This window comes from Athene cunicularia, assembly GCF_003259725.1.
Source record: "Athene cunicularia isolate RWA chromosome Z unlocalized genomic scaffold, athCun1 chrZ_part1, whole genome shotgun sequence".
Classification (NCBI taxonomy): Eukaryota; Metazoa; Chordata; class Aves; order Strigiformes; family Strigidae; genus Athene; species Athene cunicularia.
In genome coordinates this window covers 11360585-11377103 of record NW_020799142.1, presented here as the reverse complement: position 1 = coordinate 11377103, position 16519 = coordinate 11360585, and the positions used below count along the sequence as shown (strand labels likewise).

Here is a 16519-nt window from a genome sequence, read left to right as displayed (position 1 = left end):
AGCCGTTTACCGTCGCGGCTGTCAGCGCCTGGCTTCCGCGCCGCCTCAGGGCGCGGCCCCCGAGGGCGAAGCCGCCTGTCGGGGGCCGTGAGGGGACGGTGGTGCGGGGAACGGGCTCCTTCTGCCCGCCCGCGGTGCTCCAGCTGCCGGTCGGGGTCACCGGGCCTCTGAGACCTCTCCCCGTGGGCAGCAGGTGCCTCTTTCCCCGGCGCCTCTTATTTCTGCGTCAAAGACCAGACCCATGCCGGGGTGAGGTGCACATCTGGTGTGGAGAGATCCCTCCTGGTGTCCCTCGGGCCATGTAGATGAGCAAAAATGACAGCGAACGTCTGGGTGAACCCTGTAGTTCACCCGGGGGAAGGTACGCCCTGGATTCTCACCAGGCTCCAGGGTTTGAAAGAAAAGGTGTGTAAAGAGCTGAAAAAGAGGTGAGGGAAGCTCAAATTCACTATGTGAAAGAAGCATGAGAAAAGCCTCTACTGTTTGCCTTGCTTACCATGTGCCTCAAAGTTCAGTAGAGGAGCTGGTCTAAGTGTCTCACATCTAGCTGTTAAACACTTGACTGTTAACTTGCAAAAGTTAATATGTAATCTCAAACAAGAACACATGTGAGTATGTGGTGCAACCAGATACAGAGAATGTGTGGTGTCCAGTTCTCCCGTTTATTTTACTTCTCATTCATTGCCACATAGTGACTAAGCATGGTATGTATTTCTCCTGCATTTGTGTTTGTCATATTAGAAGATCTCCATTTGTAATACATACAACTAATAGCTATGATTTCTGAGTGGAGGATGGGTGGAAAGACTAGTTACACATTAGAAGGCCTTATGCCAGAGAAGTTGCAAAAGCAAGTGTACAAGGAGGGGGGAGATGAAATTGAGTATTGGTTAACAGTCCTGAACAGGGAGATATTGTGGTTTTAGAGTAGTCTGTACAGCTGCTGTACTAAGAGCAGTCTCATATCCAAAAAAATGGCTTTTTAATAACCGGGATAAGTTTCCTGATCTGGCTTGCTGTTTGGCTGTTTGTAGATGGGGCAGTAGAGAGGAGGATCAGATGAGATGGAGGAGAATGGAGCTGCCTATGGCAGCCGTTCTGGTTATGCTGGCTTCAAGTGGTTGTGGAAATGCAGCATGGTGTAGTGGCAGGTGTAAGCCATTGACAAAAACTTGTCTATAATGTTTTGACTTCAACAAAGTAGAACATGTCAGAATAGAACATCAAAATACACATTAAGTTTCACTGTTGATGAACATATACACTATGTAGTCTGCTGACACTGGCTTTAGAAATTTATTAAGGAACCTTGCTAAGTAGACATTTTTTAAAGATTTTGTGTTGCATGTGCTATAGCACTTTTGAAAAATAAGGTTTTGACACTGTTATTTGAGGGGTACAGTTTCCTATTTAGAAATAGGATCTACACATAATGGTATATTGGACAGATACAGATTTAAAGTTGTGAGTGGGAGCAAACTTGCTTTTTTTTTATGACTCTTTAAGAGCATTTACTTTAGAAGAAGGTAAGTGTGAACAGGATAGGTTTTAAGTCCGGTGTGTCTAGACTCCCAGTCAGGCACCAAGTTACATTATGAGCATTAAACAAAAGAGATGGGCAAAAGTGTAACCGTCTTTTTCTAACTGCCTGTAATTTTTTTCTCCCCCAGGAAAGAAATCTCATCTCCTTCCTTGGGGAAAGACAGAGCAGATACAGTGATTATTGGAGGTGGCTGCGTTGGTGTGAGTCTAGCCTATCATTTGTCTAGGGCTGGCTTGAAGGATGTTGTTCTGCTAGAAAAATCTGAGCTCACTGCAGGATCTACTTGGCATGCAGTAAGAAATGTTTTGTTAATCTCTCAGATTAACTGCAGTTTGTATATCTAATAGTGGCGTAAATCTCATTACCTTTATATTCCCTGACTTTCCAGAGATTAACTATCTTGGTTATTTTATAGATACAAACTTTAGCACCAGGTTCTTTATAGATTCGCTGTATGAATTTTGAAAACTTGGTTCAGCTATCCATAGTACCCTTTTCTCATTTGTAAAAATTGGGACAAATACTGTATTTTGAAATTACTGGAAGGTAACTGTTAGTTTTATTACACGTTTTTGGCCATTAACTGGATTTAGACTTTAAACTTTATTTTAACTTGGACCTTTTAAATTTAAGATTTTATTTCTAAGGTAATCTGCTTTATACTGCAGACTTTATCATCGGAAGTTGTTGCACTGGCATGCACAAACCAGAAATGCGAAATTTGGCATTATTGTATGTGTAATTATTTTTATATATGTGCCATCCTGAAAAAAGAGGTGATCAAGAAGAAGCATCAGTGTCCAAAGAATATCACTATTCCAGAAACTGATTCTTATGAGAGACAAGACAGTTATTTCCTGCCACTGTTGACAGTGCACAGAATCTTGAGAGGAGCAAAGCTAATAACTGTGCACTATGCGTTTTTTTTAAGGTGGGATGTTTGCCTGTTCTCTAAGGAAAAGAACTGAAAAGACATACATGCAATAATGACAGGGTAGGGATGCTTCCTGTAATAATGCTAATCTCATGGACATACTGGTGAACAAACATGTATGTATGTAATTACGTATTTTCTATGGCAGTGTCTGGAGTAGGTAGTGTTACTAAATGAAATAAAGCTTACCACAATAATAGATGCTTTTCCCATTCATTTCCAGCTATGCTAGCTGAAATTGGGAGAATATTACTACTGTGTGTAGCAATACAAAAGAGTAAAAACGCAACAGTTTGTTGTGTCTAGAAGCACTATATTAATGCAATAGAGCATTTATGCAATACTTACAACTGTAGTATCTGAGTGCCTTTCAGGAGCAAATTAAGGAGGATGACACAAGTGGATTATATTTGATTTGTATTCTCCTACTTCTCTCAGAGGAGAAGTCTCAAGTTTGAAAAGCTTCATTTTAGTGCAGATATTTGGGTGTTATGAGAGAATAGTAAAAAATTAAATATAAAAAAATCGCTGCCTGAAATGTATATGTAGGCTTATGCTTAATTATACTTGCTTTTCAACAAACAAAGCAAAAGAAAACACATTGTATAGGGTTAGGAAAAAAAAAAAATTAGTAATTATGTCTCTTAGAAGTCATACCGACCGATGCAGTTCAGCAAACATGTCAACACCATGCATGGTGTCAGATCATGCATCTTGTGTGTTGGATTGTAGCTATGAAATGCTCAGAGAAATACTTTGACTTAAGTACATGAGTGAGGCACAGTCTGAATTCTATTTACCCAATGCATGTACAGAACAGTATGTGTGTAAAAAATTATAAAAATCCCGTAATTGAATAAGAGGCCAAAATCATGAGTGGAGGGTTGTTACTAAGTGTTTCCTTTATTCTTGTTGAAAGTCTGGTTCAGATGTCGCTGTACTGTACCACATTTTCCCTCCTTCACCATCCAGTAAGGCCTGCCAGAACACAGGATCATGTTTCATATGGATCATATTCCTGCTAGTGTTGCTGCCGAAACTTTCTTCCACTTCTCAGGTCTGAGATACATTTGGGTGACTTTCATGTGTGTTATTAAAACAGCACAGAAAGTGTGCACATTTTTGTGTTACCAGTAATAAGAAGAAATAAATGACAGAGAAAGTGCTACTCATTTTTATACCTGTCTAACCATGACAAATTAGTGGTTGTTACGTGTGTGTAAATTAGGTCAAGATTTAGGCTTGAAGAACTCTTTAAGTTGTCCTATTCTGCAGGCCAGATCATTTGCAATCTCAATGAAGCCCTAGTAGTAGTAAAGTCTTCACAAAGAAAGGTAGGAAAAACTTTTAACACTGTGGCTAGCCTAAAGACCTACAGTCATTAATGCCAGACAGCTACCATTCTCTTTCTCTAAAGATACTGAGTACCTGTCATCTCAGGCAGTGAGTATGATTTATGTTTTTTGACAGAAATGGTATCTGAGTGTAAGCTATTTGCAAGGAGCAATCTGAAGCTAATTGTTTCTGAAGAAAAATATCCAGCCTTAAATCTGAAGCTGCACCCAGAAAGATGGGTCAGAAGAGGCCATGGTTTAAAAGTAGAAAGATGTGTGATCTAATTCATGCAATATTTGTTGATACTAATTGTGGAGAACTGTAACATTTAATAGGTGCTTAGCATAATTGAATTAGTTTGAATTAAAATATATCTTTAAATACCTCTAAATTTTGCTTTTGTTATTCATATGTATACAGTTACTCCACTGGCTTTTAAAATTAAAGCCCTAAAATATGTAGCACAGAACAGAGTTAACAAGTTAAAATCTAGAGTAGTTGATGTATATGCATATTAGGCAACTTAAAACTATCAAAACTCTACTCTATCTGTTACTTTTCACCTTTACATTTCCTGCTCTTTTTTTCTCTCAGAGTGGCAGTGAACTCAAAGGTGGACTCTGGTGTCTAGGTCCCGTAATTGAAGCAATCTTAATCTATGAATAAGATCTATTTTAGTTAGCAAAATATGCATTATATATATATAAAATAATTAAATCAGTGTAGTTACTTAACTTGAAAGTCTAAGGTCATTTTGCATTTCTGTTGTGTCGCTTGAAAGAGTTAGCTAGGTGTCAAATTCAGGAGATACAAAGACATGTGCTTAACTTCAGTAACACTTTATTTCTGTATTTTTTTAAGTGCTAAATTTCTGCAGTTATGAATGTAATTAGATTGATGCAGCTGTCTCTGTTGTAGCCAGGTGAACAATTTCCTTAATTATAAATAGGCTGTAGTGACTTCATGATTTTACCTTTGCATGAACCCAAAAGGGCTTGACAGCTTTCTAAAGTCAGACCTGGTAAAGTGATGTGCAAAATACACTAGAGTAATTTCTTAAGCTACTTCTGAAATGCAGCATTTGCTCTTTAACTGCCACATGAGACAACCATTGAGAATAGAATATTGACTTCCACTGTGCTGCTATTCACACCCCAGGAAAGTAATAGCTCTTGTTAAGATCTGGCCTTCATGAAGGTTTTGGTTCTCTCCATGTGCAAGAAGATCCTAGTACAGCGTATTTAGAGTTAATCAGTTGTGTGTCTCTTCCAAAATATTTGAAACAGACAACTGAATAATTTAAAGAAGGAAAGCATAGGAGAGAACAACTGCAACAGTATCATGGGTGGACAGAAAGACAGGTGGAAAAACATGTGTGCAGAGAACAAGAATGCCGTTGAGTAAGGAAAGGATTTTATTTTTATTTTTGTAGCAGTTGCCTCCATCCATGTGTTGCTTTTCTTTATAGTATCTTGACAGTTCCCTTTTGAATGACAGTTGGAAGGAGGGAAAGAAAACACTGCATTTCTAATCATATCTTTGTGTTGTTGTTCCTATTTCTTATTTGAGGCTGGTTTAACTACTTATTTCCATCCTGGAATAAACCTGAAGAAAATCCATTCTTACAGTATCAAACTCTATGAAAAGCTGGAAGAAGAGACTGGACAGGTAATCTCCTTAACTTTTGAAAGTATTAATTCAGATTGATACTAACTTTACTAATAGTCTTACCAAAAAGTTTGGAGTTGGCAAGTTGAATATGTTGTGTCTTCCTGACTACCGTAAGGCTCCTTTTTTACTGAAATATATTCTCCTGCCTGCATATCTGTGCTATAGTTGTGCTTAGTCACTGTGTGTTTTAGATGGTTTCCCAGATTCCTCTAAAGTTTAACAAAATGGTTTTCATAAAACATGTCAGAAGCTTAGCAGACCGAGAGTCTACAACTTTAGCTTGGTATAGGAGTTAAAATAGCATCAAGGATCTGGAATGAATGGATTGATTATGATACATTCCTGCTTTAAACATGTCCACTTAAAAATTCATATGATAGGATGCTGTCTGTACTTGAGAAGATTGCTGCAATTCTTCCTGTCCCTTTCAGAGATGTGTTTTTATCTAGTGACTTAAGGAATGAGTATGCAGAAAAACACAGAAGTCATCCTTTTCATCTGGCATCACTCAGCCATACAGATTTCTTTTACTAAACTCGTTTGCTTCAGACTGCAGCAGAAATCACATGATCCTCACTGTAGTCTATAAACTTGATAATTGTAATAAAATGCCTTTTTCTTCTTTCTACTGCTCAACTAGATAAGATACTACAGCAGATTATCGTTACGAGTTCCACTAAAAGTCTTATTCAGCCATATTAATGTCCTGTGAATTAACATAGAAAAGGCAAAATAAATAGTGTATACCAGAAAGTGAGTGTTCAGTGTCCAGCTACATAAGGATTTCTACTTTATAGAAAAGACAGAGGAAGACAGATGGTTATTCATTGTCTCCATAAAGGTGCTTAGTCAGTTAAATTAATTCCGCAGCATCTTGATAGAAAATTATGCAGGTGATAGACTTTGATATAAACTATTATATATTTATTTTTGAGATGTATCTGATTCTATTTTTGAAAATGCGTGAGTGCGTAAATCCAAATATTAATTTAAATCTTAGTAAAAATAATAGTATCATGACATTCAATAAAAGCTTTTTAAACTGTTCTGAAGAGAGTATCTATTAAGGTAGGAAGTTAATTTGATGCCTTCTTAAAAAATTATATTTTTTCTAGGAGTTTACATCTAAGTCCTGTTCCTTCAAGGGCATCTAACTTATTTGAATCTCTTCTAGTGATGTTAGTGGAAAATTTCCTTTAGACTTCCCATAGCATAGGAGTATGTATTTATGAAGATAAGTAAAGGTTCTTCCAGTAATTCACTTTTGCTCTTTGTTTTAGGCTGTGGGCTTTCACCAGCCTGGCAGCATCAGAATTGCTTCAACCCCTACTAGAGTGGATGAATTCAAATACCAAATGACTCGTGCTGGTTGGCACCCAACAGAGCAGTACCTAATCACGCCTGAGAAAGTACAAGAGCTGTTTCCCTTATTGAACATGGATATGGTAAATAACCTAATTTTATGAAAAATAACTTCCATTGAAATGAAATATCAGACTATCAGATATGTAGACAAAAGATCTGTTTTCTTTATACAAATTGTACAAAAAATTATTAGTTTTTAGTGAAAAAAAGCATTATAAACTAAAATCACTCACATGCATTTTAGTACATACTGTATGCCAGTGTGCATAGTATTAATTATAATATTTATAGTATTATAATATTAAATCCTTGGAACCTTTTATTGCATGAGAGAACTGAGAAATTTCACTTAGACCATTGCTAAGTTGGGTAGCTGTAGTCCTGATATTACTATATGTTTTGAGAATTTGTTTTGATTTGACTCCTTAGTGTTTATTGCATTCAAAATATTAGTTAATTTTGATAAATTTTAATTTCTCTCATTTTTGGGGATTCTACCTCCACTTAGGTTTTAGCTGGCCTGTATAACCCTGGAGATGGTCATATTGATCCCTATTCTCTCACTATGGCCTTGGCTGCAGGAGCCAGAAAATATGGTGCCCAGTTAAATTACCCTGTCCAGGTGACTAATCTGAACTCCCGATCAGATGGGACATGGGAAGTTGAAACTCCACTTGGACTAATTAGAGCAAACAGAATTGTGAATACTGCAGGTAGGATTTAACATAAGAATTTATATACTCTTCAGATTTGCGAACTAGCTGACATGGAGCATCTGTGCTGAATTGTGTGTATTACAGGAATAAGTAGTACACATTTTTGAACACTCACTTGGTTTGTGGTAAAATGTACTTTGCACATACTACTTTACATAGCTCTTATGTTAGTTTTCCTTGACTGGGCATCAAAATCACTTATTTCTGATTTGTCTCAGCAGTTACTAGTCAGACTGTGTTGTTAGATTTGAGTAGCAGAAGAGACCTTTACTGGTACGTTGTGTAGAGGAGTCTACTGTCTATGCATATTGTCCTCTAAAATCTTATGAAAACTACTTAGGAATGGAGATGGAATGTACAAATGAAGTAGAAATGTCTTCACGAGTTTTTCAAAGAGACTGAGGATTTGCAGCAAGTAAGATAACCCTGACTATTATCTTTAAGATTTAACTCTATCCTCATATCCTTGAAACAGAAGATTTTTGTGGCCCGTTGAGTAGTCTTTTAAATATGCACTGGGCTTAACAATACATTTTTTCATGTAATAAAAATTTCCTAACTCAAAGCAGCTTGTATTTACATATGCAATTTGTATTCTTCATTGTGTTAGAGAAACCAAACTGATGTTTCTGCTTCAAAGAGCTTTTGGGTAAGAGTCCTTGTGTTTGTTTTCCTAAATAAGTGGATACGTCTAAAAACCTGTATTCAATCTAAACTTCACTTTTTTTTTGCTGCTTTATGCAAGTTATAGAAAAATATTGGTGAAACTTTTGGCACCTGCTATTGTGAAGCATGCCTTCTACTTCATAGTAGAAGACTTTCTGTTTTCAGTTGTTTGAAAACATGCTGAATATTTACAAATTTGGATGGCGTTTTTTCAGACTCTGTCTCAAACTGAATCCTGTCTGCATTTTTAAGGCATTTAGAGTCTTTCATACATCCCATCTCAGTGAATAATCAGGGTTAGTAGGAAGCTGTGATGTCTCATGATGACTCTCTCTTCTTGCTGAGATGGGACAAGTGAACAGAGAGCAAGTATATGTCTTTATAATTCCTTTCCACATCTGTGCAGTGGAAGAGAAGAAAGCATCTATTTCTAGTGCAAAGCAGAAAAAATAAAGAAGTTGAGTGAGACAGGGTCTCTTCCTCTTGATGGGTAGAATAACCATGACTTAGAACTGAAATTATGAGTGAGTTGTACTGGAAGGGCAGTAGACTGGAAGAGTGAAATGCTTGGAAAAGGTGCCTGGAGGTGGTTGGTAGTTGGGCAGTGGACAGCAAGTGGAACACTTGTATGCTAGACAACTTGCTGAACAAGGAAGCTCAAACCAGGAGGGACTGTGGGGATGGTAACAGTGGGAATGTCACTATGGAGAGGGACAGTGGAAAGGGATCTGACATGTTTCATTAAGGAAACTGGAGCTTTTTTGGACAGAAAGATTAGGAAATATACTAGAGGAATGGTGATGTGTGAAACTGAAACTGGAAAATTAAGACTGCCTGAGATATCTGAGCATGAAAGACTGGTGCAGTAGCAAGGGAGAGTTAGATGGGCATAGATTGGAAGAAAGTGAAGGCAAGTGGGACAGGATTTGACAAACAAGGGAGAATGACTTGCACATAGAGACAAAATAGCTGAAGAAGGATGTAAGGATGAATAAGAAGAGTGGAGTTTGAGACAGTGGAAAAGAAGAGCAGATATGGGACAAGCAGGGATGGGGAAAAGACTGGGGTAGAGAGAAATTTGGAGGGAATGGGATAAAAGGGCTGAACTTGTGAGAGGAGTGGCCTCTCTGGGTGACCTTTTTTCAGTGTCTGGGATGTAGACAGCCCTATGTTAGATCATTCCAGGCTTTCAGTAAAGACTACCTGGGAAAATCATTGAAAAGTGTGCTTTCTTATCTTATACCTCCCATACATAGGTGATCACCAGCTATTGCTGTAAAACTAGCTAAAATAGCAGGAATCTGAAAAAGTTCACCTTGAGGATCTAAGCATGTTCATGAGTGCCACATGACATTTTGGAGAGAAAGATGACTAGAAGAGTTCAGTATGCTTTTTAGAAATAAAGCAACCACACAAACAGGGAAACCAAATTAAAAGAATTTTTCTTAGACAGCAAAGTCAAACACTTAGAAGATCATAGGCATCAATATTCGATTGCCTTTGGGCTGTCAGTTCGTGGCTTTCAGGCATGAATTATGGGACAGCATTCAGTTACAAAATCACAAACTTTTTTACTAATAGGATCCATATGTCATTTGTTACACAGTGTGGATACAGCGGTCTGGGAGTGATCCAAGATTACGGAATGGAAAGGCAGCTCTTCTGGCAATCAGACTTCTTATTTAAGCCATAACATTCTACCCACTCATTATTCCTAACTATTGGCTCTGCATCATATGGATAAAGTATCACACATGTAGTAATTTCCTTATATTTTTGTAGTGTAGTTATCTTTCTTTGGTTTATGTTTCAAATTGACATTAGGCAGAGTTTTCTAGTAAATGCTTTTCAAATTTAATTTGCAAATATTAAAATGCACCATTGTGAAATTTTCATAAGTTTTTATTTAGTAAGGTATTAAACCGACAATATATTTAGTAATTCTCTTGTGTTGTTAACTGTTCAGGCAAAATTAACATTTGAAGCTCATATTGTTTAATATTCTGGCTAAGGATGTGAAATCAATACTGTATAATACATACCTCTTATAAATGTTCTTTCAGCTAACATTCATTCTTCTTCTCAGCCTTGCCTCATTCCACTACAGACCATGACTGGTATAATTCAGAGTTTATATTTTAGGCTCATACTGCATTACAAGCAGAGAAAAATATATCATAAGGCTCTCTACATTCTCTCTCCCCCCTCATCCCCCAACTGACATCTGTTGTGGAACTGGAACAAACCAGTTTCAACCAATCTTTAGCTGTTCCTTATGTGAGGTTTCCATTTTGGAAGAAAGCAGATGCCTAATAAATAATCCCTGACATGAACTAATGGATACTGAGCCCGATCAAGTGATTTGCAGCCTATTTATAATGGAATTTTTAATTAAAGTTTGCAAAACCAGTGAATTTAGTTTATATATACAATATGTGTGTGTGTATATATAAGCACACATTTGCAGCCACTGTATATACAACCATTTATATATATGTAGTGATGGAAGATTTTCTTTTTTAAAACAAGAGATAGTCAGATTACATAGTTCAGCAGATATGATAAGTAATACCACCACTGAATATTTCAGCATCAGATGTTTGCAATCTCTACAATTTAATCTTCACAAATGTCCTAGAGATATATGCCTTCATTTATCTCTAGTATGTGTGGTAGGACATCTGCTTCCAATTAGAATTTTGTTTCAGAGAACATATTCTTTTTGCCATTTTTGTGTTTGTAATAGCTTTTGCACATGCTTAAAAAACTTTAAACAAAGAAACTGTAATATTTTTCATTTAGTAAATGTCAGCTGTTGTTATTCTAAGCAATTAAATAAGCAGTTATCACATGTAATTTTTTTTAGTACAATATTTAAGATTTGATTTTTAACAAACCTAAACTATTTGCCTTTGATTCAACAACAATTTAAAATCAGCTGTGTTTGTAATGTACTTCTGCAAATTTAATGGCTAAGAAATTTAATATTATTTTGAAAGAAACAAAGTTAAGTTTCAAAGACCTAAAATTAAGTCTTACCATTTTTATTTTCTTTGAGGAGCTTGAATATGCTTGCTCTCTGTATTTTCCCACAGATTCTGTTTTAATGAGTAAGCAAAATAGTGAATTTATTAGGACCACATCCCTGCAGCATTATTTCTTTTCCAAATATCTCTTCAAGTCTAAGCAATTTTGGCAGGAAAACAATGTATGATACTAGAGATGGAATTTTTTGCTACTTCACCTTTCCTTCCCCTCTGTGGGTCATTATTCCACCTTAAAATAGTTTTCTTTGTAGGTGACATGGAAATGCCCAAATCAGAAGAAGTTCCCCAAAGATTGTTAGCTTCCACTTAAATCCATATTTGTATTTGTCATGTGTAAGAGGAAATCTTTGCAGATGTGCTAGAAATTCGACTTTACTAGAGTTTTCTGATTGGTTTTGGTGTCAGTGAGCATAAATCAGGTTTCAGTAGCCTTAAAGGATATTGTGTATCACTCACTGTATGACACGCTGCATGATCTTCCCGGAGCCAATTTGACTGACTTAACATGTGTTCTGTCAGTGAGTCTCCTCCAAGTGGCGAGGTTGCCATTAAGAAGAAGAAGCCTTTCTTTTTTGCAGACCAACAGATACTGGGGTATTTATTGGGTGGGAGCTTTTAATTGAACAGTTCTCTCTGTCATGATCCTGGATTTCCTGCTCCCTTGCTTTAGCTGGTTGTCACCAATTGTCAAGTGAGTCATCACAGAAAACATTTTCTTCTGTAATTTTGCATTTTTAAAAACCATGGGTGTTAAACTCTGAGGCTGGTTCGTAATATTAAATAAGAGACTGACAGGCCTCTTGGTGTGGGGAGATGGTACAAGGCCAGCCAGCACAACCCAACTCAGCTTTTGTAATTACCCTGGCTTTAGGCCATGCCAGAGATGAGAAGGTATATTCCCAACTTAATGTCAGCAAGCAGCACGGGCCAGCTGCTCCCCACAGGACAGGGAGCCAAGTGTGATAACAAGGCTGGCAGGGCAGAAGCCAAGCCAGGAAGGGCTCCGTCCTACAGGGCACAAGGGAGGGAGCAGGGCAGGCCCAGGCCCAGCAGCTGGGGCTCATCCCACAGTCCATATCTCCAGCCAGGCTTGTGGGGATGAGGCACAGGCAGCTAAGGCCAAGCCCAGAAGTTGATTCACAGGTCAGGAACAGGTCTTGTGACGGTAATCAGGGTCAACAACCAGGACTACAGAGACAAGACTGGGCTGAGGGCAAGCTGGGAAGTAGTCCACGGATCAGGGTCTGGATCAATGAGGTCCATGGCCAGGCACAGGTATGGTTGTGACAGAGATGTAAACAGGCACACCAACAATCAATCCAGCTTAGACAGGTTCTGAAGGCCCCGAGCTGACCTAAAATAGGGCTTCTGGGTCCATCAGCAGGGGTGTGTGTGGAAGTCCCAGGTGAAGCTGTTTAGTATCATTAATGCCTGTTAGCACCCTCAGGGCTCTGAGAGCTAAATTTTGGTCAGATCGGGGAGGGTATCGTATTGAAGAGACAGGTAGGAGCATTTGAGTGAGATGAGTAAACAGCAAGTTGTATGTTAAGCTGGGCAACATGAATGTAAGTCCTAGGAGAAGGGATAGCTGTGTTAGGTAGCAAATCTTGCTGCAGATATTTTTTCATTAACAGTTTGGAGACAGTTGGTTAACAGGAACTAGGCTGACCTGCCTTCTTTTCCTGAGTGCTGTGCAACACATAACCTTTTGTTTGGAAGGCCCTGCTACCTCTTCCATTTTGTCTTTCCCCAACCCAGACTCCCCTGAAACTCTGGCTTCATTGAATATTTCCCCTTCATTGCCACTTCTGATACCTTTGTTCCTTCATCCACAGAGTCAGGAGAGTAGGGCTGAGGGATATTCCAAACTTCCCAGTCAGTTTTACCTGCCCAGTTCCCAGGTCTGTATGTTCCAACCTCACAGCAGATGTGAGCCATGATGCAGAGCCCAAACTAGTAAGTTTGGCAGTGAAGTGGCTTCCACACCTTGACAGTAACAGACTAAGTGAATGTGTCTTACCAATTAAATCTTAACAAAGAAGAATTACATCTTCTTTAACTTATTCCTAGTAGTATACATGAAAAAACTCGAGCAGGCTTCTGGGACAGCAGAACTGTCACTTGCATTTTCTGGTCACAGTCTGTATCAGAACTTTTAATTGGATAACTGTGGGAGAGCACATTGACTACTCACCAATAAAAATATCACAATTGGTTGACTGCTGTGTGAGATGTGAGTCATGTGATGCATGTGAAAGAGGAGAGAAACTTAAATTCTTGAGGTTAGCTGACTCAAAGTACTGCCTTGCTCTATTGGGATGTTAGGACTTTAATACTTGGGAAAACATACTAAGAGGCTAGGTTAACACCTATAATGTGAGCTAATTTATTCTGATTAAGTGTCTCTGACTTCATTGCAGACTATCTTTACTGAAACAAACCATGAAGTTTGTGGGACTGTCAAATAATCTGAACTTCTAGAGTTGTAATTTATATTTTACCAACAATGTACTTTTGATATCTGTATACTAGAATAATATACGATAGTTTAATTAGGAACAAGGACATGGAATTATGGAGTGAAAATTACGCTGGATAGCATAAAAGATAATTTGATTAAAAATACAGGGAAAAAAAATCTCTCTCACATTCCATAAAGTGCAGTGCTTCCTACAAATGTTTTATGTTATTTTCCATTTACTGAAATCAGTGTTTGAATATTTCTAGCTTGTTTTTTGTCATCCTCAGGCTTTTGGGCTCGTGACATAGGCAAGATGATTGGCATGCAGCACCCTCTCATACCTGTTCATCATCAGTATGTTGTGACATCAACTATCCCTGAAGTGAAAGCCCTAAAAACAGAATTGCCTGTGATTCGTGACTTAGAAGGATCATATTATCTAAGGCAAGAAAGAGATGGTCTTTTATTTGGTCCATATGAAAGTGAGGAAAAAATGAAGCTGCAGGACTCATGGGTAACAAATGGAGTCCCACCAGGTAATTAAGAACTAAAATAAAGCACTAGCACACATTTTAATGTGTATAAATCGCAGCCTGTCATTATGTGCCTTATGTGATGGAAAATAAAAGATATTTGCAATGCACAATTGTAATGCAGAAACTGTTTTTCAAAGGATAGTTGTATCTCCAATGATAAGAGTGAATAGAAATAAAAATGTAAAATAAAAAAGCCTATCTGAAATAGGCACAAAATACATATCTACAGCATAGTCTTACCCTACTCTCTGAACCAGTGCCTGTGTGTTGTGTAGATCTAGTCATCAAATCAGTGTTATGTAGCCTTTTGCAACCAAATAGGGATTTTTCTAAGCTACAGTTCTCTCCAGCGTACTGACAGGGTCTCTGGATTTTTGCTGTTCCCCCAGAGATAATGTGGTTGTCAAATAAGAACATGTGTATAGCACAGGACTGTCTTAGATAAAGTGTGGTGCTTGGATATAAGTGCAACAACAGCTGTAGGTTTGTACAGAATTTTTGTACAAAAAAATCCTAGCTATGTCATACTGCTGCTTATTAAAAAAAAATATGCTATGTTATATCTAGGCTCCAGCTTTCCATTCACTTTTAGACAGAAGTTATATGAAGTTGATGGTCTTGGTGTTTTATAAAACCATGACATGTTTCCTAAGGAAGAGCAATCAGCATTGCTGGCCTTTGAATTGTACTGTCATTGCCTCCAGAAAGTGTCAAGTCCCTCTAGAGAGTGGTGTTCAATAATGCTTAAAGCCCAAACTGAAGGGTTAAATATATCCAGGAATTCACTAAATACCATGGAAACTGTAAGCTGACACAGGCAATTTCTTTCTTCCTGTCCCCAATTCATTGGCATATTGGGAAAAATAAGTGTGTCTTAATAACATAGGAGGAAGCTTCTTTGTTTCTGCATTTCCTTTCTACTTCATTGTTGAATTTCTGTGACCTTCGGGTTAAACAAATATGTATAAAGGACGGTATAATTGCAGTGACAATAATCTTGATCCTGCAGATAACTAGGAATTTGTGCATGACATTTTTCTCATGTAGGATGGCAAAGGCTGGAACATACTCACTGATTAATTGCATATAAATTTTATATATGTGGATTACATAACTGTATTTAAAATGTAACTGTTTTCAGTGTAATTAAGTATATAATAAGAGTCAAATATTTGTGCAGGTTTTGGAAAAGAACTTTTTGAGTCTGATTTAGACAGAATTATGGAGCATGTTGAGGCTGCTATGGAAATGGTCCCTGTTCTGAAAAAAGCAGACATCGTAAACACAGTTGCGGGTCCCATCACCTATTCTCCAGACATTCTCCCTATGGTGGGACCACATCAGGGTGTCAGAAATTACTGGGTAGCTATTGGTTTCGGGTGAGTAAATTCTTTGTGACAACTTCTGCTTATCATACTGTTAAAATGGCAGTCAGCTCAAGCTTTCCTCATTTTTATGGGTTTGGGGGTTGTTTTGCACATATTTTATGTAAAATGTAATTGGAAATAGTCTTAATTACCACTACCTACATAACAGAAGCTCATCTGTCTCTGTTCTTCATAACTCTCATTTTTTTCAATTTCTTTCCTCTTTTTATTCTGCAGGCCAGTATCTGTGACACTTTATGAAGCAGTAATGGGTAGTACTTGGTATTGTCTGTGCAGCAATTTAAAGTCCTCAGAGTATTGTGTATTCTACAATACACTTTCTGTTCATTTTATGTATTGCTTTGAATTACATTGTGTTCAACAGTTTAGCATATGCAGAAACTGGTGTCCCTTCAGTTGGGCAAGAATGCGTGGTACGGGGAGAACTTTTAATATGAAGTATTAACTTTTGGGTGAATAGTTTGAAAGCAGAAGGCATTGCCAGCGTACTGGATGACTGACTGCTCTAGTGGTACAAGCACAGTAATTGTTCTGACTGTTGTAGGTTGAACTGAAAACTTATGTTGCTGGGTGTTGGAGGAAAGCAAATGAAGATGGCAGTGTGACATGGATGTTTTACTGCTGTCATTCTCCTGCTCATTATGATTTTTTTTTTAATGTGATTTTCATCTTATGTACTCCAGCCACACTGAAGTCAGTGGTAAAACTCCTACTGACTTCTCTTCAATTGTCTTCATTTAACCACCGAATCAAGATGGATAGAATGAACTGAATACAATTCCAGGTTCTTGTTATTGAACACATTCTGTTTACATTGTTTTTCCAATTGCCTAATTTGCTGTTCAAAATCCAGCTCA

At 37.7% G+C, this 16519-nt stretch overlaps 1 protein-coding gene across 1 annotated transcript in view; it reads left to right on the top strand.

Moving 5' to 3' along the window:
• DMGDH (dimethylglycine dehydrogenase) overlaps nt 1-16519 on the top strand; it is a 42475-nt gene that overhangs the window by 700 nt on the left and 25256 nt on the right. The window contains exons 2-7 of the mRNA XM_026865776.1: nt 1660-1836; nt 5382-5480; nt 6764-6928; nt 7357-7561; nt 14026-14274; nt 15455-15653. Coding sequence (XP_026721577.1) covers nt 1660-1836; nt 5382-5480; nt 6764-6928; nt 7357-7561; nt 14026-14274; nt 15455-15653 — 1094 coding nt within the window. The remainder of the gene's footprint in view (nt 1-1659; nt 1837-5381; nt 5481-6763; nt 6929-7356; nt 7562-14025; nt 14275-15454; nt 15654-16519) is intronic.